This window comes from Myxocyprinus asiaticus, chromosome 1, assembly GCF_019703515.2.
Source record: "Myxocyprinus asiaticus isolate MX2 ecotype Aquarium Trade chromosome 1, UBuf_Myxa_2, whole genome shotgun sequence".
NCBI lineage: Eukaryota > Metazoa > Chordata > Actinopteri > Cypriniformes > Catostomidae > Myxocyprinus > Myxocyprinus asiaticus.
The window spans coordinates 9,423,577-9,450,737 of NC_059344.1; the positions used below are offsets into that span (position 1 = coordinate 9,423,577).

The following is a 27,161-nucleotide window of genomic DNA, read 5'->3' on the forward strand; positions in this document are numbered from 1 at the left end:
TTTTTGCATCAAATCTGTGTTGCCTGTTCAGTCCAGTACATGGAAGACTGGGTAAAACCTGGTTTGTCTCTTTTTATGCTCATTTGCAAGGGTTAGGCTTTTCTGAAGGTCTGTTTACCCAACTGTACCATGAGAGGTGCAAAAAACTGACAGAACAGCTTGACAGAACACTGCTACGAACCACTGATTCTTTAGTGACCCAGTATGGCATGTTCCAACTTCAAACAACAATATTAGACTGACAAAGAGAAAAGAATGTTACTGTTTTCATGATGTGTGCTGCAAGGATGTACTCATACAAATAATATAACAACAGTTTTTTTTTTTTTGCATTAGTTGTTCTATTTTATTCTGCTAACCCTAACCCAAATGGCACGGTGAGCAAATCTCATGGTACGGCTGGGTAAATGATTTGTGTTGTGAAATGCGCTATACAGATATAAATTACTTGATGTACTCATTACAAAAGTTGTTTCTTATTGTGGTTCTCTCTTCTGTCAAAGCGTATGCATGGAATCTCTATTCAGTCAAATGTTTCCCCCCAAATATCTAGCCAAGACAATTGCAAACATGAGTTCGCAGCATAGTGTTAGGTTTGTCTCAATCTGTATATCATGGGCTCTGATGTTTGGTACCCTTAAGAAAAAAAAAAAAAGAAACTCATATTCCCTATCTGTCACTCACTCAATGTTGTGTCGATGTAGTGACACTAGGGGTCACTCTTGGGAGCCTGAGACACCTCTGGTCTTTGATAAAAGGCCAATGAAAATAGGAGCTGGTATGCAACCACTCATTCAGATTTTCTCTCCAGAGCCGAACGGTCGATGTTTACTGAACTGACTGTTCATTCACCTCTGCTGGATCTGACGGCGCATTTCAGAGGCTTCTCCCTCCTCTGCACTGGTGCACTGCAGAGAACACCCCTGGGCGCTTCGGCAGAAAAAAGAGAGTATATTTTTCTAAAAGAGTATATTTCTCTAAAAGAGCGGCACACACGGAATGTCTTTTTAAAGACACATCTTTTTAAAGATGACTTTCCGTTTGTGTGTTATTCCTGGTTGCGGTCGTTTCCTCTCAACTTCGGACAGTCACAATCGCTGTCTTTCATGTCTGGGCACGACCCACGTGGAGACAGCATTCATGGATGGATCATGTACTCACTGTGAGAACATGACCATGGCAACGTTGCGGTCGCGGCTTGCTTTCGTAAGAAAGCAAGCCACTTCAGCGGCTCCCCACCTTGGTCCTTCTACCTATGGGTATGAGGCCAGCGCGGCTAGCACTGGGGGTGATTTGGGGACCCCAATGGGACCACTTCCGCCGGGTATCCCCCCACGGACCTCCCATTCCGCAGCACGCTCGTCTGCCCCTATCGGGCTTCTGGATGAGTCCGCCGGCTCGTCTCAAGGCGAGTTCGACCTCTTGTTCGGAGCCCGCAAAGCTGATGAGCTCTTGAGCGCAGCATCCGAGAGTGGGCTCATCTAGTCGGATGCAGAAGCCTCAGCTGGGCTCCCCCCCTTGGGGACGATGGCGACCTAAACGGTTTACCAGCCCCTGGATGGGACGCGGAAGACCTAAGCGGTTTACCACCCGTGGTGGTAGACATGATCACTCAGGCTAGGGCCCCCTCTACGAGGCGCCTGTATGCCTTTAAGTGGCGTCTGTTCGCTAAGTGGTGTTCTTCCCGACGGGAAGACGCCCAGAGATGCGCAGTCGGATCGGTGCTTTCCTTCCTGCAGGAGAGGTTGGAAGGGCGGCTGTCCCCTTCCACCTTGAAGGTGTATTTAGCTGCTATAGCGGCACACCACGACACAGTGGATAGTAAGTCCTTAGGGAAGCACAACCTGATCATCAGGTTCCTGAGAGGCACCAGGAGGCTGAATCCCTCCAGACCGCACCTTGTTCCCTCATGGGACCTCTCTGTAGTTCTTTAGGGTCTACAGAGTGCCCTCTTTGAGCCTTTGCAGTCAGCTGAGCTTAAGACACTCTCCTTGAAGACTGCCCTCCTGACTGCGCTCACTTCCATCAAGAGGGTAGGAGACCTGCAAGCTTTCTCTGTCAGCGAAACGTGCCTGGAATTCGGTCTGGGCTACTCTCACGTGATCCTGAGACCCCGACCGGGCTATGTTCCCAAGGTTCCCATGACCCCTTTTAGGGGTCAGGTGGTGAACCTGCAAGCGCTGCCCCAGGAGGAGGCAGACCCAGCCCTGACGTTGCTGTGTCCGGTGCACGCTTTACGCATCTATTTGGATCACACGCAGAGCTTTACAGTCTCTGAGCAGCTCTTTGTCTGCTTTTGTGGACAGCAGAAGGAAGCACTGTCTCCAAGCAGAGGATCGCCCACTGGCTCATTGACGCCATAACTATGGCCTATCACGCCCAGGACGTGCTGCCCCCAGTAGGACTACGAGCCCATTCTACCAGGGGTGTAGCGGCCTCCTGGGCCTTGACCAGGGGCGCCTCTCTAACAGACATTTGCAGAGCAGTAGGCTGGGCAACACCCAACACCTTTGCGAGGTTCTGCAACTTCCGGGTGGAACCGGTTTTGTCCCGTGTAGTGGCACGCACAAGCAGGTAAGTCCAGGAAGCCGGCCGGGTGTATCGCTTGCACATAGCGCCTTTCACCGCCCTTGAGCTGAAGATGTGCGTCGTTAACTCCCAGTAGTGTTCACAAACTGTGTTCCCTGGTTGACTTCCTCTAAGCCCTGTGACAGTCGAGTTTTCGGAGAGACTCGCTGCCAGCCCAGTACACGTGCTAACTAAAGCCCTGTACTGGGGTAGGTGCTCCGCATGTGGCAGTTCCCCGTAGGTAACCCCATGCGATGTATATCTTCCGCTAATTCGTTTCCCTGTTGGAAAACTGCATCTTCTTGGGCAGAGGCACCTCAGCCCCAGTCTCCATGCTTGTAGTAACTCCTCCCCCGTAGGGTAGGACCTACCATGGGACTTCTCCACATGGCATACTTCTGACATAGCTCGGCAAGACCATGTGATGTATTTCCACTTAAATACCCCCCTCTCTCTGGGCGAGGTGTGGTCTCCGCGGTGTCCTCCCCTTGGGAGGAACACCCCCCCAACTAGACCTGGTCGGCCCAGTCGGATAATCCCCCCTTTTTTTAGGGCTAGCCCGTCTTAATCTTTTGGGTAGTCGACTTGTCCCAAAGGGCCGTTCGACACTCATAATAATGTTGGGGGAGGTTACGTGCCGACCTGGTGTGCTGGCAACGAGGCACACAGTGGTCAGCCTGTCACACAACACCAGTTCATGTAACACAGTTCAGCCAGTTGCGGCGTTTTGTATAGGGACCCATAGTGTCACTACATCGACACAACGTTGAGTGAGTGACAGATAGGGAACGTCCTGGTTACTTGCGTAACCTCCGTTCCCTGATGGAGGGAACGAGACGTTGTGTCCCTCCTGCCACAACGCTGAACTACCCGCTAAAATGGCCGGACCTTATCTCGGCTCCTCAGCATAAAACCTGAATGAGTGGTTGCATACCAGCTCCTTTTATACCCGTTTGTCCAGGGGAGTGGTATGCAAATACCACTCGCCAATTTTCATTGGCCTTTTATCAAAGACCAGGACGTTTTCATTCTTTGATCTACAGTATATGCTAAACTCCACATAAGAAAAATAAATAAATAATAAGTCACCAGTCTATGTTGCATTTTGAATTCTGGTCCACAGCATGGGATGCTGATGATCCATCAAGGTTCTATGGCTTGCTTAATGAGCAAGACTTCATTGGTTAACCAGTATTAACAGAAAAAAAAAAAACTGGTTGACCACCTTCACCAGCTAAGATTTGTAGATAAAACATAGCTATGCTGTTCCACCAGCTAGGCCAGCACTTACCAGCATAAATCAGCCTAGACCAGCAAGCAACTACTAGCTGGTTAAGCTGGTCTTTTCTGCAGGCTCAGGTAAAGTTACTGAAAGGAATGTTCCGGGTTAAATACAAGTTAAGCTTAATTGACAGCATTTATGGCATAATGTTGATTACCACAAAAGTTAATTTTGATTCGTTCCTCCTTTTCTTAAAAAAAAAAAAAAAAGCAAAAATAGAGGTTACAGTGAGGCACTTACAATGGAAGTGAATGGGATACATTTTTGGAAGGTTTCAAAGCAGAACTGTGAACCTTATAAATTTATAAAAGGACTTACATTAATTCTTCTGTTAAAACTCATGCATTATTCAAGCTGTAAAGTTGTTTAAATTGTAATTTTTACAGTCGTTTTAGGATTTTAGGTTTTGTTAACATTACATCGTCATGGCAACAAATATGTAAAATTGGCTATAACTTTACACAGAAAAGGTTAGTAAGTGATTTTATCACACACAAAAAATCATGTTAACACACATACTGTTTAGGTCTTGTGGCTAAACTTTTGAAACAGTGAGTATTTTAACATTAAAAAATTGGCCCCCATTCACTTCCATTGTTAGTGCCTCACTATAACCAAGATTTTTACTTTTTTTTTTTTTTTTTTTTTTTTAAAGGAGGGACAAGTCTAAATAATTTTTTGTGGTAATCAATATTATGCTACAAATGCTGTCGATTGAACTTAAATTTTACTGAACCCAGCAAGCCTTGCTGGAAAATCCAGCTTAAACTGGTAGCTGTGTTTTGGAACATGGAAGCTGGTTTCTAGCTGGTCATGAGCTGGTCCAAGCTGGTCTTTAGCTGGTCCAAGCTGGGAGACGACCAGTTACCAGCTTGTCATACCAGCTCAAGGTGGTCAAGCTGGTTTTTGGAACATTGTAGGTGTAATGACCAGCTTGGACCAGCTCATGACCAACTTGGACCAGATCATGACCAGCTTGGACCAGCTAAGGACCAGCTCTTGACTAGCTTGGACCAGCTACCATGTTCCAAAACACAGCTACCAGCTTGAGCTGGGTTTTACAGCAGGGAGGGGATCCTGTGTAAATGGCAAAGGGAGTACACGTCCCACCATTAGCAAAAGAACGATAAGCAAAAGTCACAACAATCCAGGCATCCTTCTAGCACAGGGGTGCTTATTACATCAATTGCGATTGACCGGTTGATTGCAAGACAACCACTGGTCGATCTCGTTAACAGGTCAAACGGTAAAAGGAGTAGAGAGAGAAACTACTCAAATAACAAAATTCATATAGATCACTTTTTATTTCCTTATTCCGGTTCCCATGCAGGTGGATATCCAAAACGTTGGATGACAGGAGAAGACGCATTCATATTTATGAGGAAAGCTCTGCCTGATTGGTTATGGTTACAGTTAGGGGTAAGGCAATAGTTTCACCAACCAATCAGTTAGTGCTTTCCTGATAAATTTGACTGAATTGTCCAATCAGGTATCACTTTCCTCATGAATATAAATTACTCGCTTAAAGAAACTCGCTCCCCATGCACTGACTGACAGACGGCTTCTTTTTGTGTGCGTGTTGTGAAAGTGCTCACGGTAATGTTCACCTATGTGATGGTCAAATACATTTCAAAATGCCTGTCTTGGTGAGGTATTTATAGAAACACTGGGTAAACACCATCTTTTTTATTACTGACTCTTTCCTTCCAGATACATCAATCCAAAGACCAACGATACAATGTTATCGATACAATGCTTAAATATCGATATAGAAATGTTTTTAAGATGTACCTTTATTTTAAAACACTCACATCAGCCACATCCCTTATTACATTCATTTGACATTATGAGCTATCCGTGCAGCGTGCACACGTGTCAGCAAGGCTTCCCACGAAATGCCAGCTCCATTCACAGTATCCGTGCCAGCACATCAACCGGGCACTCCTTAATATGTGAGCTCTCCTGACAAATGCAGAGCGGCTCACATGCGTGATTAATTCGGGATTCCATCGATATCATTGCGTATGCGACCCATTTGAATTTTACATGAGAATTTGCTATTTTAATGTACCATGGAGAAGTTCAACCATGTGAAACATCTTGACAACGCCGACATTCTAAACAGCACTAACGAGGGAAAGAGAAACACCTGCTCAGCTCCAGCATCAGTTATAAGACTTTACACATCTACACATCAACACCATTACATTTATTCCAGTTAACTGTAATTTTTCATTACAACTGTGGAAGTTGTAGCCAAGAAAACTGCAGATAGCACAGATAGTTGGAAACAAGTCATGGGTATGTAAGTGTTATGAATTGGACTAAACTGAAAAATTAACTGTCATCAAACAATTGATAATCACTTGTGTGTGACGCTGTTTTTTATATTATTATGTGTATAATTTTTTTCAACATCTGAAGTACCTTATTTTGTTGTGGATGTCCCAATGTGTATACAGAGAGCTGAATAAAATAATCAAATTATATTTTGTTTGCATTTGAGGGCAAAAAAATAAATAAAATGTATCGATTGTGTAAAATAGGCACATAATATCGGAATATTGATCGTAGGCCCCTGAAACGAATCGTTTCGCGGCAGACTTTGAAGTATTGGCCAATATCGGATCGCAGGCCAAGATTCAAGATCATATCGTGATGAAACGTCCTATTTACGTCTGTCATTTTAAAAAGTGTTTTTCCCTCCATGTCCATGTGTCTTGTTCTCATTGGTTTATTGTCTTGTTAACTCGTTATCAGTCTTGTCATGTCATTGGTTCATGTTTTAGTATCTTGTTATCATGTTCATTAGTTTAGTCTTGTCATTGGTTGTCTGTCATGTGGTTACCAATGTCCATGTATTTAAGCCCTCATGTTTGCCATTGTCTTTTGTCAAGTATTGTTTTATAGAGGAATATGTGGAAGACTTCTGCGCTCTGGCCAGCAAGGTGGATTTTAATGAGATCACCCTCAAGGACTTTTTTTGGGCAGGCTTGAATGAGCCTGTCTACTCCATGATGCTTGGCGGTCAGATAACTTTCAATCTGGCTCAGTACATCGATTTTGCCCTGCAACTGAGCGGTTCACTGTAGGAGTGGCTGATGAGAAATTATGCACTCCTACAGTGGCCGCCATGTCAGAGCCGTCCACCATCATGGCCGCCATGGCTGAGTTCTAAGTCATGGCCGCCACGCCAGAGTTCCCCATCATGGCCACCACACCTGAGTCCCCTGTCATGGCCGCCACGGCTGAGTTCCCAGTCATGGCTGCCACGCCAGAGTTCCCCATCATGGCCACCACACCTGAGTCCCCCGTCATGGCCTGTCATGGCCGCCACGCCTGAGTCCCCCATCATGGCCGCCACGCCTGAGTCCCCACGCCCCACGGTCAACGAGCCAGCGCCCACGCCAGCCACGGTCGACAAGCCAGTGCCCACGGCAGCCACGGTCGATGAGGCAGCGCCCATGGCAGCCACGGTCAATGAGCCAGCGCCCACGCCTGCCATGGTCGACAAGCCAGCGCCCATGCCTGCCACAGTTGATGAGCCAGCGCCCACCCCAGCCACGTTCGACGAGCCAGCACACACACCTGTCACAGTCGACGAGCCAGTGCCCATGCCTGCCAAGGTTGACGAGCCAGTTCTGCAAGCCTCATCCATCCCAGAGCCAGCGTTGCAACCCTCAGCGGCCACGTCATGCCATGTTGCCATGGCAGCCATTCCCACCTCATCATGCAATGTTGCCACATCTGCCACGTCATGCTATGTTGCCACGCCTGCAATTCCTACCTCGTCATGCCATGCTGCCATATCTGACACGTCATGCCATGCTGCCATGCCTGCCAATCCTACCCCATCATGCCATGCGGCCATGTCTGCCACGTCATGTCACATTGACACGCCTGCCATTCCTACCTCATTATGCCATGTTGCCATGCCTGCCACATCATGCAATGTTGCCACGCCTGCCACGTCATGCCATGTTGCCACACCTGCCATTCCTACCTCGTCATGCCATGTTGCCACATCTGCCATATCATGCCATGTTACCACACCTACCATGCCTAGTCAAGAGGCCCTGCCTCACCATGTTGCCACATCAACTACATCATACCATGTAGCCACGTCTGCCTTGTCATGCCTTGCTGTCCCACCTGCCATGTCAAGCCAAGCCACTACGCCTGCCATGCCTAGTCAAGCAGCCCCGCCTTGCCATGTTGCCAGGTCTGCTCCGCCTTGTCAAGTCGGCACGCCTATCCTGTCATGCCAAGTTGCCATGACCCCTGAGCCTGCCACGGCTCCACCTTCCTTCATCGAGCCTCCCATGTCTCTGCCCCTCAAGCCTCCCATGGCTCCACCTTCCAATTCTCCCACAGCAGTGCTCATGGCCATCCGGAAGCAGAAGAGGAGAAGAAGGGCCAGTGCTCACAACCACGGAGGTCATTCCCCAGTCACTGCCAGTGCTCACGACTATGGAGGTCATACCCCAGTCTCTGCCCATGCTCACGACCATGGAGGTCATTGCCCAGTCTCTGCCAGTGCTCACGACCACAGAGGTCATTCCCCTGTCATTGCCCATGCTCACGACCACGGATGCTCCCATGTCACTGCTTGTGTCCACGACCACAGAGGTTGTTCCCTTGTCCCCTCCTGTACTCACAGCCACAACGGCTATTCCCCCGTCAATGCCAGTGCCCATGACTACGGAGGTCATTCCCTCGTCACTGTCTGTGCTCACGACCATGGAGACTGTTACCCTCCCACTGCCTGTGCTCACAGCCACTAAGACTGTTCCTCTGTTGTGGCCAATCCCTGAGACTTCCACGGCTCTGCCCCCTGAGCCTCTGCCTCCTGACCCTGTCCCTGCCCTGTGGTCATCCCCCAAACCACCAGACCCTTCTCCCTTCCTTGAGCCGCCACCCAAACCGGCAGACCCCGCTCTCTTCCTGGAGCCACTTCTCTGGCCACTGGCTCCGCCCTGGTCTCTTGCTCCACGCCCTGTCTCACCAGGCCATGCTCCACGCCCTGTCTTGCCAGGCCATGCCTCAAGGACCGCAACAGCTCCCTATTGAACTCTAGGGAGTTGTTTGTTTGTTTATGTTTGGGCATCAGGAGCCGCCCCTTGTAGGGGGGATATGTCCTGTTTAAATGTGTTTTTGTTCATGTTTTGATTTCATGTCTTATTTTGAAAGTTTAGTTGCCATGTTTCCTGTTCCTGTCATGTGATATTCTGTTTCCCTCCATGTTCATGTGTCTTGTTCTCATTGGTTTATTGACTTATGAACTTGTTATCAGTCTTGTCGTGTCATTGGTTCATGTTTTAGTATCTTGTTATTAGGTTCATTGGTTTAGTCTTGTCATTGGTTGTCTGTCATGTGGTTACCCATGTCCAATGCATTGTCTTTTGTCAAGTATTGTTTTGGTGTAACGTAGTCAAGTCTAGTCATTTATGTTTGTTTTGTTTTGGATTCACGTTTTTGGATTTATTGCACTTTCTAAAATAAACTGCACTTGGGTTCTCACACTTCATTCTCTTCATCATAAAAGCATTATGAAAAATTTGACCACATACCATAAAAGTGTAAGCACCCCTGTTCTAGCATGTTTACATCCTGCAAAAAAAGAAAATGAATAAAGTAAAATAGAGTGCAGACTGAACATTAGAACGCATACTGTATGAAGTGCTGTTGCCATAGAAAATACTCTACCAACAATTAATGACAGGTAGCTCACAGCAAAGCATTGTATTACTCTGCATTCTTCCCTGAAGATGCATTATTTCCCAACTAAATCAGTGATTGCATATTAGCAGATGATTACAGATACAGCTAACAAAAAATCTACTTTGTTAACTAGTGATTACTAATTCTCTTTTGGATGGAATTGTGGTGGTCTTTTTCAAAGGAGAAAATCAGATTAATCTCATATGCACACCGCCAGTTTTGATACAAGATAACGCTCAGTTAATCGGTTAAAGAGACAGCTAATACCTTCAGTGGGCATGAATGTATACATTCTAAATGTAGCAGGGGAAAGTGTCATTTGTGACAAAATCTTGCTGCCAAATCATACAATTCCTTGTCAGTGATCTAGTGATGGAAAAAGGACTTCTTACAAAATAAACCCAGATGGGACTAGTGACAAAAATCAAGTACTTTGCAGCCTTTGTAAGGTAGAATTTAATTAAGCACTTCAAGTCTGAACTATCACCTTAAAGCCAAACATACAATAAATGGCTCTGATGAGGGATCGCTGTGGTAGGGTAACTTGTTCTCCTGTGTACAGTCTCCTGCACTTCTCATTTCAAACAATTTCAACTTTAAACCCGTTGCCGCTGATTTTTAAAGCATCAGCTAATTATTCCTGGACAATTCGGATGAAGTATCATTACATGCTCAGTGCCAGTGCTAAAAGCAGAATAAGACATTGGATGTGATCTGAATGGCATACTACAATAGATATGACAGAAGCAGTAGGCGTAGTATGGGATGTATGCCATTCTGAACTTGCCCATTCTCTGCAGTGCTTCTCATGTGGAGTTCAAAGTGGTGCTTAATTTTTTTATAAACAATGTGTAAAACTGTAAATGATGGGTGTGCAAACTCAAAATCTGTGGAGATTTCTGTGGCTGCAGATTCCATGTGGGCAATGTGGTAAGTAATCTAAAAACAGAGAAGGATATTTGAAATAGTCAAGGAAACAAGTCAAAATTACTTTATATTTACCTTTACCTAACACTGTGTAATGTTTTTAACTATTGAAGGTTGATTTCCTGCAAAATTTGTTAACACAATGGGTCTGTTCCAAAACCTAGTCAGCATCCTCCGTCAGCAGCATTTTAAGACATCATAGGTGTGCTCCCGACGCGAAGTCTGTTGCACAGCAACATTGACTCAACCAATAGCATAAGTTTGTGGTGGGATTCTATGTTTGACAGACAAGGGTAGTGTTCTACAAAATGGTTTTAATTCAGTTTGGGGATGCTAGTGGCACAGAAGTGACACCCTTGCAAGCTTTTTAAAGACATCAGAATACTCTGTCATTAGTGTATAATTTTTGAGTGGTTTCATGCTCATTACCTCTAACTCTGCTAGTTTGACATTAAAGTGGTGGTAATGAAAATGTATAGAGTCTTGTGGCCCCTATGCAGGGTCATAATTAAAGCATAAACCTTTCTGCTCAAAGACTTTGATCAATGAGCAGAACCTCTCCCATATGTGGACATTGATTTTTTGACTGCCTGAAATTCCTGAAAAAGCAAGGCATTCAATTGAAAATTCCACCATTATTGGTTGCAGTGGTGTACAATGAACAGTGACATGAATGATGTTTACAGTCAATTTCTCTGTTGCCTTGGACTTTGTTTTATCAGAGCTCTGCTTTAGATGACAGGCAGTGGCTTTAGCACAATTCATAGCTACCAAAACAAGGAAGGCAAAAAAAGGGTTAGATTCACTCCATAGATTTAGTGGTGCTTGCTAAGGCTCTCACTTTCACTATCACTGTTGCTTGAAACCGACCCGTACCCGAGACCGTGTGGCCCGACCCTACCGGGCCCGATTATACCGTCAGATTATTTGCCCGAACCCAACCCAAACTCGCTCACTATCTTGATAATTTCTTCTCCTAGCAAGTACTGTTGCAATAGGCTGTATTTTATGTAAGCATATAGGCAACATTTGTAACAATATTGAAACAGTAAATGTGTACAATTTTAACAAGGCATGGCAGCCCCTCAGTACACCAGAGCAGAAGGGAAAAAGGCATTGCCTTACCGTTTATATGCTGAAACTATGCTTGGTGCAGAACAGTCTGGTATAATATGAAACAATGCAACAGTCCCTTCTGAGCAGTGCCAAAACAAGCATTATATAGTCTTTGGGGACGGGCTGGTTTGACTTGGGACACTAAGGAACCACGCAGAACAACATAGCCTAGCAAACACATAACAACCCACTAAAAAACACTCAGAACACCTTAGCAACCATGAAAAAAGGCCCTGGCAACCACCATCAACACCCTAGCATTGTGATGGCGACTTTTGCTCAGGCAAACATCACTTACAATTTCTTCAGAAAATATAAGCATCTAGTATTGTTCTAACCATGGCCACCGTTGGCAATATTGCCAGTATTGTTATAGCAATACTACTTTTAGTTTAAGTGTTGCTCTGCAATACTACTGTTCTCCGTTCGTGCAGCTTAATTAACCTGCCTTTTAGCTCTGGTAAATCAATGCTACCGTCTCTCTCTTTCTCTCTCTCTACATTCCACAGCTCATTGAAAGCTTGTCGTGCAAAAACTCGCAGTGAGCAAAGGCAGTATGTTGTTACATATTTTCCGAACTTAAAAAGGTGTATAAACATATATAAATTTTAATTAGACATGCAAATGGTATTAAAGCATGTCACTGCATGTGAGAGATATGATACATTTATCGCTCCTTTATATGACCAGTGAAGCTGTCTGCATTGCAAGTGTGCGTCATTGGTGCGATCAAGTATTGCCTTGTCACATTGTGACGCTCGCTCATAATACAGCATCTCTGACAAGGGTTAGGCAAAAATGCTTTGTGCAAAATGCTGTCAGAACTACTCAGAACTACTAACTGCTGGGTGAAGAGAAAATGTTCATCCTGATAAACAACTGTTCCATCTCTCCATCTCCATTTCTCTCGAGTTCAGTGTGAAATATACAGGTATTTTCTCTGCCTTGTCAATTTTAATAATATAAGTATGCCTACGTACTGGTAATAATATACATAATACTAATAATATTAATAATATGCATGCATAATAGTCAAAGTATCATTTTATTATCTATCTTTAATATACATATTATCTTTCAATTAACATCATAACTGATTTGGCAGCAAGGTCCCCTCTTTTAGGATGTCATCTGTTAATATTCAGTGTATTTTGTCATCTTGAAACTGGTGAGATTAGACTTTAACTCTTTAAGGGGGACTGTAGTTCCCCCCCCCCCAAAAATAAAAACAGTCTTCACTTACTCACCTTCATATTTTGGCATACACATGACTTTCTTTTTTTCTGTGGAACTTAAAATGAGATGTTAGGCATACTGTTAGTCTCAGTATTCCCTCTCTTTGTATGGAGAAAAAGAGTGGGTGAAAGTGAACGGTGACAGACTAACGCCTGGTCTGTTTTACATCACACACCGAAGCAACATGTATGCAAAGCTAACTACAGCAGCAGACTTCCTAGGGCTTTTACACACATTTTTTACAGTGCAACAGCCAGCTCTATACTGAAAATAAAGTAATTTCTATGTTGCAACAGTGAGTATTTCCTTTATTAATTAACAAAACTTATAATGTGGTTATCAGGAGTGGGCTTTTGATAAGTATTACAAACTTGATCCTCATGCAATATTATTTATATGTTGCTGGTGTAACCTAATGTACTCTAGTAGAATTATTTCATTTAGCTGCAGCCAACACAATAAGCTTGCATGCTTACAAACATCATTCATTGGAAAAAATGTTTGTACATGAGGGGGAGGGTGACAAACCTTGTTTTTCACAACACAAGATGCGATTACTCAGTTTGTATCTATCACTGGGCTTTATAGTCAAAAATACTTGCCATATGCACCAACAGCCGATATACCAATAGACCTGCCTTCTATATAATAGTATATAATAGGCAGAGTTATTTTGTTTATTTAAGCCTATAACTTTTAGTATACTGTACTTTTGAATGATAACACCATGCTTCAGCTTAAGATACATAATTAAAAGAATTTCACTTTGTTTAATCATTTTACATCTGGTTTTACATTTTTAATTTTTTCACATCCTCTAATTAATATAAAAACACACTAGACTAAAAATAAATGCTGATTCTGTACAATTTCAAATTTTTCTTGTAAACTCATATTCATGATGACCATCAACAGTGCACTGTCACTTTAATTGAGCGTGTGCAGCGCAGCTCACTGTAACTCTCGCGGCAATGCTGCTGCTGAGACGCTCCTGCCATGCCACGCTGCTTCAGCTTCTTTCATTCTTATTTGATTTATTTGTATCTCTTTTCACTCATGACTTTGGCTATTTTTTATCTTCCTATGTCGTACCTGAACATCTCTCTCTCTATCATGCCTTAAATGCATTCCAGATCCCTCCTTCCTCTGTTCCCCCCTCAAATTAAAACTGTAATGTGTGCTACAATGAAATGTGGGGCACACATTCTGCCCAGAATGTGTTGCTTCAGTAATCTATATGCAGTTAGTCTGATGAGTGGACAAGAACTGCATTTATCATCCACAGCTTTTATTTCACACACGAGACCTCGCACAATCACAGTCAGCTCAGCTGCCTTTCCTCTCAAAACCTCTAACCTTCTCTTTCTGTCTGCCCTTCTGCAGGTCCAGGAGTCACTCAACCCCAACAATCTGGAGTACTGGATGGAGGACATCTACACACCCGGCTACGATTCACTGCTCAAGCGTAAGGAGGCAGAGTTTCGCAGGGCCAAGGCATGTAAAATTGGCGCGCTGATTGTGGCGGCTGCCTGCACTGTGATACTGGTCATTGTAGTGCCCATTTGCACCATGAAGTCTTGAGTTTTCTATTTTCGTTTAGGATGGTGTTCAAATCAGTGTATTCCTTTCTGGCAAAACAGACACTGGGTTAACCCAAATTTGGGACTCTAGGGAAGGATTCTCCTTTCAGTCTGTGATTAGGTCTAATTTCAGCCACTGGCCTTAGACTTTCTGGGAATGTCAATTGAAATATATTAGAACAAAGAGTTAAGGATTGCAATTTGACATTTTATTTTTTATTTTCAGAAGTCAGTATTTATAACTTGAATAAATAATTTGTTATTATGTTGTAAGAGATGCACCCTTGTTTTATAGTCCAAATGTAATGTAATAATATGTTTTATGTCTGGTTTTCTGGTATTACAATTGAAAAAAGGAAAGCTTTATGTTTAAGCGTATTATAGTTTTTTACTTTACTATGATTATAAGAATTTTAATGAGAGTTATTTTTTGATGAATACGCAAACAGAATGTTTCAAAGAGGAGTGGAATTTTTCTTTGGGGATCACTAGAATGTTTGGGCTTGTGCAATGCCTTTTTCTAAGGAAAATATACTCAGATAGGGAAAAATATAATGAATTGCTGTGTGTATTCAATTCAGAAACCACATCTGAACTTATAAGAACAATTCACCTTAAAATGTTAATTCTGTCATTATTTACTCAACCTTATAGTAAATAATGGCCATTGAACACAAAAGACCATTGAAAATAAAAATGCCATTTGTTCTCACTCCTGCCGTAACCTAACATGAAGTGAGTTGGATATGCGGAATGGAGAATGAGATTTAAAAAAATAATTTTTTATGACATTTCTGTATGAAATTTAGAGAAATGAGAAATGTCTGTTATTCACACAACAACATTGTATGGCTTTAGAAGACTTGGAAAATAGAGCACTGGTTATTTGGGCTAATTTGTAGTTACTTTATGGTGTGTTTAGGTCCTTTTTGGAGCTTGACAAGCATGGTCAGAATGAGCTGTTATTGTTGCATGAAGATTCTTCAAAATTAAAAAATTGTGCTCCACGAAACATTAATAAATAAGAGCATATAGGTTTGCATTGACTTGAGAGTAAGTAAATAATGGCAGAATTAAAATTTTTGGATGAACCATTCCTGAAAGTGAATGTGTGAGGGTTTTAATGTTCAATGGAAGGACAGTAAAATGACTCAATTCATGATATGTATTCATTATATTTAAATAGTGACACTTGACTTTATTTCCTTTTGATTGTACATGATTTTGAATACAGTAATTCAAAAACAACTATATCATAGCACATAGCTGCTTACTTTTTGATTGTAATTATCCTTTGCCTTGTTATTTCATAACTAATCATTCTATACTTGAATTGTCATATCACTTTAAAATTAGCTCAGTCTTTCTGAAAGTGGAATGTTTTCTTGAACTTATTTACTGGTGTTTTGAGCTTCTAATATTGGATCTGACAGACACAACTGTGAACTTTCCTTAATAATGTTCACTTAAACATGTTTGCTTTACACCCATAATAGGAATGATGCATCAGAGAAGTCAAGCTGCAAGATCAGTGAGTGAAAACTGCCTGTTGGTCAGAAACTAGAGTTTATGGATTATACTCCGGCTGTTTCAAAACCTGATGAGCTGCCTTGTTGTCTACTGCCTATGTAGGCAACATCCTAACTGAAATGGAACCTCATAATTGTGATGATTTGGAACGCTCTGCATAGGCAGATAATACACCGATCAGCCACAACATTAAAACCACATTAAAACCACTTGCCAAATATTGTGTAGGTACCCCTCATGCCACCAAAACAGCGCCTACCCGCATGTTGATGAGAGAGGTCAACGGAGAATGGCCAGACTGGTTCAAATTGACAAAGTCTACGGTAACTCTGATAACCGCTCTGTAAAATTGTGATGAGAAGAATGCTATTTTGAGATGCGGGTTGGTGCTGGCATGAGGGGTACCTACACAATATTATGCAGGTGGTTTTAATTTTGTGGCTGATCGGTGTATAGTCCATTTAAATAGAGTTTGACGTTAGCATTTTGTAAGCTAATGCTGCAAAACACAATAAGCAGAAACATAGACAGAACTCACAAATATTGGATGAAATAGTCAGAGGGGAATTCACAAAGAATGAGTCCATTACAAGACATTTTTATTTGCAGGGGGCATTTTGGGATAGTAAAGTGTCCAGTGGATGCACACTTAGAATCTTATCGGAAAGAGTGAGGTCATCTATGTATTTCTAGCATGCTGTTTTATGAATATTCAGGTATTAGACACACTACTCCATTGGCAGGTTTTTGGCATACTATATTAGGGAAGTATGCATATTTGGATGCAGGTTGGGCTTGTCATGTTGCAGTGCATTATGGGATTGCATTCTCTCTGATTATAACGTGATGCTGAATTTGGACAATAGAAGTCCATTAGAAGGCATCGTAATTATATCTTTTGAAACAGCCTTTGCGTCATAAGTGTGCATATGATGCGTTAAAATGCTGCCTACATAGGCAGCTCACTAGATTTTAGTGTCTAGGAAAAACAAAACAGAACATCTAGTAATAACCAATCAATACTTGCAAGTTTTTCTGTTATCATTAATCTGTCAATGTCAAAGGGATACTGGCTATCCAATCATTTTTGAGGTTACAGCACATCATTTGAAAACACAATGACAGCTACTAATTACAAAATGGTATGTTTCTTGTACCCCGACAAATACATATGGCTTGTCTGTTCAGTCTGTGTGTCATGGCATGGTTGATGCTGTGAAATTTAAAGGTGAAGAATGTAATTTTCTCAATGTTAAAATGCTTTATCCTATCCCTGTTTAATGTGCAGAGTCAACTTCAGGCCATACATACATTGAATTCCTGAAGAGTGTAAATGCTGTGCTGCTTTCGAAAACACTGCTCAGATTCAGCGGTTCAACATGTCTTCTGGCTAGACCAAAATCTTTTTGGCCAGCCAAAGGCTGATTAAGGTTTTGGAAAGCAGTTTGGAAGCAATCATTATTTCTGCATTTCTGTTTGTTGCCACTAGTGGCATAGAAATTTGACCTTGAGAAGAAACTGGATTTGCACATTGAAGTGGTATGAATAGAATGTTTATTTAGGGCATATGTAAGAATTTACAGATACTACTTTCAATATGATGTTTGTTTCTTATATAGTTGATGAGAATTCTGCAACAATGTTTCAAAATATACCTATACATTCATATAACAATTTCCACTGTAGTTTTACAATGTTATACTCAGAGACTTAATTGACATGATCAGTAATTAGGGCATTTGAATGTGAAATTTTCTTTGATTGGCTGAATGTCCAGTGACCTCGCCCTTTGACACAGGAACTGTGTGTTGTAGCACGCTGTAGAGCCCTGTAAATAATTTCAGGTTCAAACCACAATCGTGTGAATAAAGTGTTACTGAAGTCATATTCCAATAAATTCCAATAAGTTCAGACTGTTGAAAAGTCTCTCACTATTATGATTTATTTTTCATACATGTCCCTCTTCCTTTGAATATGCACTCTGAAAGCAGGTTAGGACAGGTGTCTAAATTTGGAAGGTCTAATGATGGTATTTTTTTACTGGGAATGTCAAGGTGATGATAACACTTCCCTAAATACAGTATCTTTTAGTTTTAAGGGGCTCAATCAAACAGTTGTCATGTTATTGTTCCTTATAATAAACTTAGTGTTCTAACCTTACCGTTAGTAGATTAAAAATGTAATTTTAGAGGGAAAATGCAACCCCTGAATCGCACTCGTCACTGATTATGCAACCTTGATTACTTCCACGCAGGATGAGAACTGACGCAACGTGCTTCCAGTTACACCACAGGAAAATGTAAACACGTTTGAACCAATGCAGTAATGTCTGATGGGAGATGCTTGTCAGTAACTCTGCATAATGGAGCTGATGTCAGGGTCTGGAACAATGGGAAGCAATGTGCTGACTTCCCTTGTGATCATGTTGCCTGGAAAAAACATTCCTATTAACCAATCATTGCCCTCTGGTTTTGGGTTAGGGCTATGATTGGTTGATTTGAATTGTTGATCCAGGAACATCCACAAATTTACTTAAGTAAATCATGTTCAAGCAATCATGCAAAAAGAAACGACATTCGCAACCCATTTTACTTCCATAATGTGACATATTTCAGAGTGAAACATGATATTCAACAATGGAAAATGCAAGGCAGGTCTTGAATTTTATGAATCAGGAATTGACCCTTCGCTAACTTACGCCCACCTTGGTTACAGTTGCTCTCTCTGACAAGCTCTGCAGAACTCCCCATTGGAATGAATGGGAGATTGCAGTGAACAGCGCAGTTTTTAGCTAAAGTTTCTCATAAACGGAATGGATTATTACGTGGGCTGGAATTAAGTAAATGCATTGTAAAGCATATTTATCTGACGTTTTTTGTAATAAAAAATTATAAAAATGATACAGTAATTTGACTGAAAACTGTGGAGACTGAATCAGAATTGAGGCAACCAATTATAAAAGTCACATAAAAAGAGTCATATGATTGCGATTACACACCTGATAACATTAACGTAAGTGAACAGAACTGCTCAAAACATCCTATAACACACTCACTTTGATGCCTTGAACTCTTCATTTACTATCGCCTTTACTACATGAATCAATACATAAATTAATAAATGTTAAGTTATCAGCTTTAATATAAAGTGCATCCGGAAAGTATTCAAAGCGCTTCACTTTTTCCACATTTTGTTATGTTACAGCCTTATTCCAAAATGGATTAAATTCATTATTTTCCTCAAAATTCTACAAACAATACCCCATAATGACAATGTGAAAGAAGTTTTTTTGAAATCTTTGCAAATTTTTTAAAAATAAAAAATGAAAGAAATCACATGTACATAAGTATTCACAGCCTTTGCCATGACACTCAAAATTGAGCTCAGGTGCATCCTGTTTCCACTGATCATCCTTGAGATGTTTCTACAACTTGATTGGGGTCCACCTGTGGTAAATTCAGTTGATTGGACATGATTTGGAAAGGCACACACCTGTCTAAATAAGGTCCCACAGTTAACAGTGCATGTCAGAGCACAAACCAAGCCATGAAGTCAAAGGAATTGTCTGTAGACCTCTGAGACAGGATTGTATCGAGGCACAGATCTGGGGAAGGGTACAGAACATTTTTTGCAGCATTGAAGGTCCCAATGAGCACAGTGGCCTCCATCATCCGTAAATCGAAGAAGTTTGGAACCATCAGGACTCTTCCTAGAGCTGGCCGCCAGGCCAAACTGAGCGATCGGGGGAGAAGGGCCTTAGTCAGGGAGGTGACCAAGAACCCGATGGTCACTCTGACAGAGCTCCAGCATTTCTCTGTGGAGAGAGGAGAACCTTCCAGAAGAACAACCATCTCTGCAGCACTCCACCAATCAGGCCTGTATGGTAGAGTGGCCAGACGGAAGCCACTGCTCAGTAAAAGGCACATGACAGCCCGCCTGGAGTTTGCCAAAAGGCACCTGAAGGACTCTCAGACCATAAGAAACAAAGATTGAACTCTTTGGCCTGAATGGCAAGCGTCATGTCTGGAGGAAACCAGGCACCACTCATTACCTGGCCAATACCATCCCTACAGTGAAGCATGGTGGTGGCAGCATCATGCTGTGGGGATGTTTTTCAGCGGCAGGAACTGGGAGACTAGTCAGGATCGAGGGAAAGATGAATGCAGCAATGTACAGAGACATCCTTGATGAAAACCTGTTCCAGAGTGCTCTGGACCTCAGACTGGGGCGAAGGTTCATCTTCCAACAGGACAACGACCCTAAGCACACAGCCAAGATCACAAAGGAGTGGCTCTGGGACAACTCTGTGAATGTCCTTGAGTGGCCCAGCCAGAGCCCAGACTTGAATCCGATTGAACATCTCTGGAGAGATCTGAAAATGGCTGTGCACCGACGCTCCCCATCCAACCTGATGGAGCTTGAGAGGTCCTGTAAATAAGAATGAGAGAAACTGCCCAAAAATAGGTGTGCCAAGCTTGTAGCATCATACTCAAAAAGACTTGAGGCTGTAATTGGTGCCACAGGTGCTTCAACATAGTATTGAGCAAAGGCTGTGAATACTTATGTACATGTGATTTTTTTTTTTCTTCGTTTTTTATTTTTAATAAATTTGCAAAGATTTCAAACAAACTTCTTTCATGTTGTCATTATGGGGTATTGTTTGTAGAATTTTGAGGAAAATAATGAATTTAATCCATTTTGGAATAAGGCTGTAACATAACAAAATGTGGAAAAAGTGAAGCGCTGTGAATACTTTCCAGATGCACTGTACCTCAGAGCGAATGTATGTGTCCTTGCTGATGTTACACATGTTCATTTGGGAATGAGGAATGATGCAGTTTAATCCATAGCATGCTCTTCTCAAGATTTATGTAAAGATTAAAAAAAACACTGCGTGTCACTGGGTACCTCGTGTCACTATTACAAATGACCCAGCAACAATGTGTTTCACTTTTTTTTGGATCATTTTGATAAAATACAGCTAAAAACTACTCAAACACACATCACCCCCGTAGGCTCTCACTGAAGCAAACACGTGTCAGAGAAATGGTGGCCGGCGACAGTTGCAAAGACAGGATTGTTCAGAAACGCTTCTAAGGCAGGGCTTAACGAAGGGTCAATTTATTAACTTGTGAAAATGGGGCATTCCACACTTGAACGTGAGTTTGCAGTGGATTGTGGAGGACTACTACCCTCCTGAAACACAGCCGGCACCCACTTTTGAGGGGACTTTTAGACAGGGACACAGAGCCTGAAAGTAACGTTTACCTTTAAGAACACCTCGATGTGTCTCAGTGGTAACAGTTCTTCTTCGAATCTATGGTTATTTGCTTTTATGTCTTAACTTTTATTACGTGCGTGTTAACCGGCATTAAGTTACTGTGTTTAAGCTGCACTATGGAACTTTGTGCTCTCTAGTGACATCTGTGGTTCAAACCTAAAACTGCAAGCAACTTGTGGAGGAACATTTTACGTCATTTGTGAATGGGAACTGCTCTTCTGTGCGAATGAATCTCATGGTTTGAGGACTCAGAGATATTTACTTGCAGAGCAGAATTCATGACATGCTATTTTCATGCTGATATTATGTATTCGTTTAAACATTTACAAACCACGATATTACTTTATTTGAGGAAGATTAACACACTCTTAATTACATATTTTAATATGATTATTCAGGTGTTTTTTCCATTACACATTAATGTTTGGATTGTACACACGTATCAGTTTAAGAGGTGAAACTCGTGAAATGGCTGATATGTGTTCATTTGAAGACACTTATTTTTATATTACAATCTACAGCCTCAGTGGACAATACAAGTGAACTGTCAAACTACAATAGTAAGTCTATGCACTGCAAACAATAAGACTGTAAAATTATAACAGAGAGATGGATACACACTAAACAAATGAATAGCCTATACATTCCTGTGCTATGAAATCAGTACATCATACTTCACTTGAAAAAAATAAAAACTTACGGTAACTTAACGTAAATGCATCGCGATCAGTAAACACGAGGAATGTTCGATTCATCAAAGCATGACAGCTAATATAAACTTCAACAACCCTACCAGAAAAATATATCCATGCATAAAAGCAAGTAAACAACTTCACCAAACAGTTAAAAATCCATTAGGATATTGGTTTCATGTCACATCTTAACAGCTGTTGCACTCTCATATCGCCGACACTCACAAGAGTCACGCCACAGCCGGACTTTCTTTCTGAGCTTACGGACATGACCTAAACACGCAAGGATGAATGACATAGTTGATTTCGCGCCAAATCTGACCTGACAGCTCCAAATAAAAATCATTATTGTATTCTTACCGTAGTGAATCGGACAAGGACAGGGTTTTGAACATGGATTTTTTATGTACACACTTAATAATGAACTTTTGTTAATTGCAACCAGATAAATCTTACATAGTGCAGCTTTAACTTTTAGAACATTTTATAAATGCTTGCACATAGAACAGTGGCCTAAAGCAGTGTCTAGCTATTTGTCTATTGGTTAACATTAACTAATTGTCTACGCTGCCTAGGTGATGACAGCTAAAAAGGAAAGTGGTTTCAAAGGTGGATAAAGTTTTTACATTTTGATGAAGAATTACAAATAAAAACATTTTTTTTTTTTTTCCTTTGGAATAACATGCACTGATGAATTGTGGACAATAAAACCAGGAATGTGTATTAAACAAGTAACCAGTGTCAGTTTAGATTTCATGTTGACTGTAAGAATTCAAAAAAAAATTGCAGCTTCTATCAGGTTATATACATGATGTCCATCTTAGCATCCTTGCCTGCTAATTGGAGCTTGTAAGAAATTTGGAACAGATTGCCTTAAAGGGGAGGGGGTGTGTGTGTGTGTGTGTGTGTGTGTGTGTGTGTGTGTGTGTGTGTGTGTGTGTGTGTGTAAATGGCACTGATGCTATGAGATCAAGAGCAGATCCAAACTAGAGTGCCAGAGCCTGCTGAGGCTAAAATAGATTTTTCAGAGGGACTCTGTAATGAGAATGGCAGTATGAGAAGATATTTTAGAGTGAAGTTAAAGGACATTGAGTGCTAGTTGCCTGAAAGTGCCCAGAACTGCATGTTCTGTTCTGTTCTGTTTTTTATTTATTTATTTATTTATTTATTTTTTATTTACAACAATTGCAGTACAGAACATGGTAAAATAGAATAAATCATTTAAGAACTTTTAAAATTATGCATGTCTAAAGATAAGAGGTAGACATAGTTTATATCCTATACAACTTTAATAACACAGTTCATTTAATCAACATCAAAGCTTTCATTTACACATTTTAATTTTTACATTTATTTTCAATGCAATGATGCAAGTATGGTTTCAGAAGTATCAATATTTCGTTTATAAAACAGTCTTCAGCAGGGGAGTAGGAACCATTAGGGGAGTAGGGGGCATGTCCCCCTCACTTTAACTTTTAGAAATAACTAAATTCATCCCCAGTCCATATTTTGATGCAGCAAATCAGTTCTAGTGAATGCAGACAACGTGATTAATATTAATGAGCCCAACAGCCTACCAGCAGCGACAGACATTGAGCTGCAATCTACACAAGATAAGACGTGAGCAAACAGAGAAGTCATCTTTGACTATTGTAAGTTAATGTTGTTAAACAGATTAAATTTTTTTAGATTTTGGTAACATTCAGTGAGTTTTAAATCTCTGACCTCTTTATTGTTAGTCTTTTTCACTGAAACACTAAATTACCAATAATGTCTCATGTACAATAACTAGCCGAAAAACTAAAGGGGACAGACAATCAGGATATCTTTCATGGGCTACATTCACACAGTCAGTGTTTGGGATTGACAACCGTATTTACTTACAAGTGTGAGTCTTGAAATGTCCTGTTCATACAGTAGCTTAGTAGCGGCTTGAATACAGTCTGTATATATATGAACAACCAAAGTCACAACGGTATTCTAACAGCTGTAACTACAGTGGCAGTGACTGAAAGCTGGTGAAGTCCATAACACTGGCATGTCTTATCACAATTGCTGCCATGTTATTAAATAAAGGAGTCCAATCGAGGCGCTAGTTTATCCATCAGATCATAATTAACTGACAGTGGCTTTGAATGCTTTTTAACTGAGTGCACTCAGCTTTTTGTTCCCGCGAGCAGCCGGTGGAAAACAGTGGCTGAAACTTCGGATGACACAGCTAATATCTCTTTCTCTAATGAAACCCCACATGAAACACATGAGACACACACATGTACACTGCAGCATGATTCTTTCACATTAAATGACATGACAGATAACTAGTTGTCCAGTACGATTCCATTCACACAGCACAGGTTTGCCGAGAATGCAGTTGTGAGACCTGAAAATTTGCTTGTGTTAGTTCGGTTATAGAATGCGGTTGTCACTGTCGTAAATAACCAAAATGTGTGTGAATGTAACCATATTAAGCACTCAAATACAGGACTGACAATCGTATTCTGCTGCTGTGTGAACGTGGCCATAGAGTCGTGTGTGTGACAACAATAATCTAATGTCATAGGATACTTCTAAACAATATATTGTTCTTTGACTTCTCCATGTTTTTTGTTTGGCTATTATATTACATTTAGATTAATGGTAATGGTGATGTTTGTGGCATGTCTATTTTAGAAAAAAAGAAAAAAGATCAGTGACTAAGTCACCAACAGTGTAGGAAGAGAGGTGACACAAGCTTCTGAAATTGATCAAGTGAGATCATATTTGACTTTTTTTTTTTTCTTTGATTCTTTGGTTCTGGCTGACTGGACCAATGTTTGAAATGTTTGACAGCAGTCATTAAATTATATGATATTTGTTTTGTTTAATTTGAAAATTTTGATTTATTCATGGTTTCTACATTTTAGTTCTAATAATTAAAGTTCTATTATAAAAAAAATAATGATGTTTCTTAAAAGTTCAGACGATATGCTTTATTTCAAATGAAATCAAATATTCTTAAACATAAAACATTTTCTAAAAGAATAAAAAATTCTTTAAAACTGTTGTATTGAGAAGAGAGGTTGACGAAAACACCGTCTACACTAGGTGTGTCTGTTGATGTGACGCAATGGCTTGAGGCTGTCTACACTGGATGTATCGGCACGAACGTTCTAAACCATTTATTTGTGTTGTTGGCAGTAGTAGTGCCAGTGCGTGCAGCTCAAAAATGGAATGGTACACCCGTTTATTGTCGGCACGCCGCGCCGCAACGGACGCTTCCAGTGTAGAAAACATCATTGATTATAACGGGTTCTATGACTTTTGATGCGGAGTGCCGCTCACGTCCTGTGTAGCAGGGTGTTAGAATATGTCCCCTCCAGTTTTCAGATTGTTACTACGCCCGTGGTCATTAGTGTTCTCCTCTAACAAGAGGATAAACGAATATTACTAGATTAGCATTTCCTGCAGGAAATACCAGTGCTTGCAAGGCAACAAAAGATTTGTGAAAGTTTTCAGTCAACTGCACACAAGAATCAACACAGTCACTGTGCCGTGTCTTGGCATTTCCTTGATTACCAGGATGACATAGTCTGTGCTAGTCTCTTGTGCACTCTGGAATTCCTCTGCAGTCCCAGTCTGGATTTGCAGGTGGGGCACTGGAAATCTGATGCTGCAACTGGTACAGAGGAAGTTTTGTGTCAACGTTTGCAGGCTGCCTGTATTTCAGTGGTACTGTTTCCAAGTGACAGGGCCACTCCATGTATGCGACCACACCAGTAAGGTCGGTCCTAAACTGTTGCCTCCAGCTCCGAAGGTTTAATGCCACACCATTTAAAGCTACACTTCTGAACATCTTTGTAGTGCTTGCATAGGCGTCCTCATCTGCGTTGTCCCTGGCCAAGTTCTCCAAAGAGCAGTTGCTTTGGCAACGAGCGGATGCTCATTGCCCATCTGGATCACATGGGCTGACCAGCGTAACTGAGCCTTCAGCAACAGGGCTTCAGTGGAGGATGTTTTGCTCAGTCCAGCACTTCATGGTTTGAGATTTTGGAGTGCTCTCATGTAGAATTCTCCAAATGTGCCGCAGGTCAAATAAAGAGCCATCAAAGTGGTAACAAATGTAAATATCTTTGTCAAGTTCCTGTACGGCTTACTTGAGGACACAAGTGAAAAACAGATTGAATAGGACTGGTGCCAGGACACAGCCTTGTTTCAATCCATTTAATATTTAAAAGGATCAGACTGGTCACACTGCCTGAGAAAACCTGGCCTTTCACGCCATCATGAAAAAGTCTGATCAACTTATTTTATACTCAATAAACTTATTGGGGAAGCCAAAATAGGCTAAGACAGTCCAGGGGGCCTCTCTGTTAACAGTGCTGAATGCCTTCGTAAAATCAATGAACACAGCAAACAGGTCCAGATTACGTTCAAGGCCTTTTTCTTGGACCTGTTTCACAGAGAAGATTATGTCTACTGTACTACGCCCTGATTGGAAGCCACACTGATTTTCTGGTATATTGACTTCTGATAGGGATATAAGCCTGTTCAGGACTTGGGCGAGTCTTTTCCGGTGATGGAGAAGAGAGAAATGCCTTTGTTTTTATATGCAGCAACTATTAAGGCTTCCTGTAAATCTTCAGGCATCTTCTTTTGATCCCAGATGTGTGAAATGATGTCATGAAAGACACTTTTCACCCCAGGGCCAGCTGCTTTGAATATCTCAGCTGGGATATCATCTTTTCCTGAAGCTCAGTTGGAGTTTGTTTGCTGAATGACCTTCATGATCTCAGTGTGTGATGTTGGTAAATCGAGCTCCATCATGGTAGGCTGCTGCGGAATCTGGTCTAGTGCAACAGTGCTAACAGAGGGTGGTTTGTTCAGTAGGCCAATTAAATGTTCTGCCCAGCGCTCACAGAGCTCCTTCTGATCCTTGATCAGCATTGATCAATCTGCAGAAAGCAGCAGCATGGATCCCGATCTTGGAGTCTTCAGAGCATAGAAAAACTGCTTAAATAATTGTTAGAGTCAGTGTACTGTTGAACCTCCTCTGCTTTTCTCTCCTACCACTCATCTTTCATCTCACACATGCCCTTCTGTGCTAGGCTTCTAAGATGCCTAATTCTATCTGCCTTGAAGGGAGAGTTTGGGTCATTCTGCCACTCCATAAAGGCCTTGTTCTTCTCAGACAGGATCCAAGTTATGTGCTCATAATTTTCATCAAACCAATTCTGGTATGCATGTTTCTT

At 41.6% G+C, this 27,161-nt stretch overlaps 1 protein-coding gene across 1 annotated transcript in view; it reads left to right on the plus strand.

The window, feature by feature from the left end:
• The window catches only part of minar1 (membrane integral NOTCH2 associated receptor 1), a 61,875-nt gene extending 44,004 nt beyond the window's left edge, over positions 1–17,871 (plus strand). The window contains exon 4 of the mRNA XM_051711636.1: positions 14,234–17,871. Within this exon, the coding sequence (XP_051567596.1) occupies positions 14,234–14,431 (198 nt within the window). The 3' untranslated portion in view covers positions 14,432–17,871. The remainder of the gene's footprint in view (positions 1–14,233) is intronic.
• Positions 17,872–27,161: the final 9,290 nt, after the last annotated feature.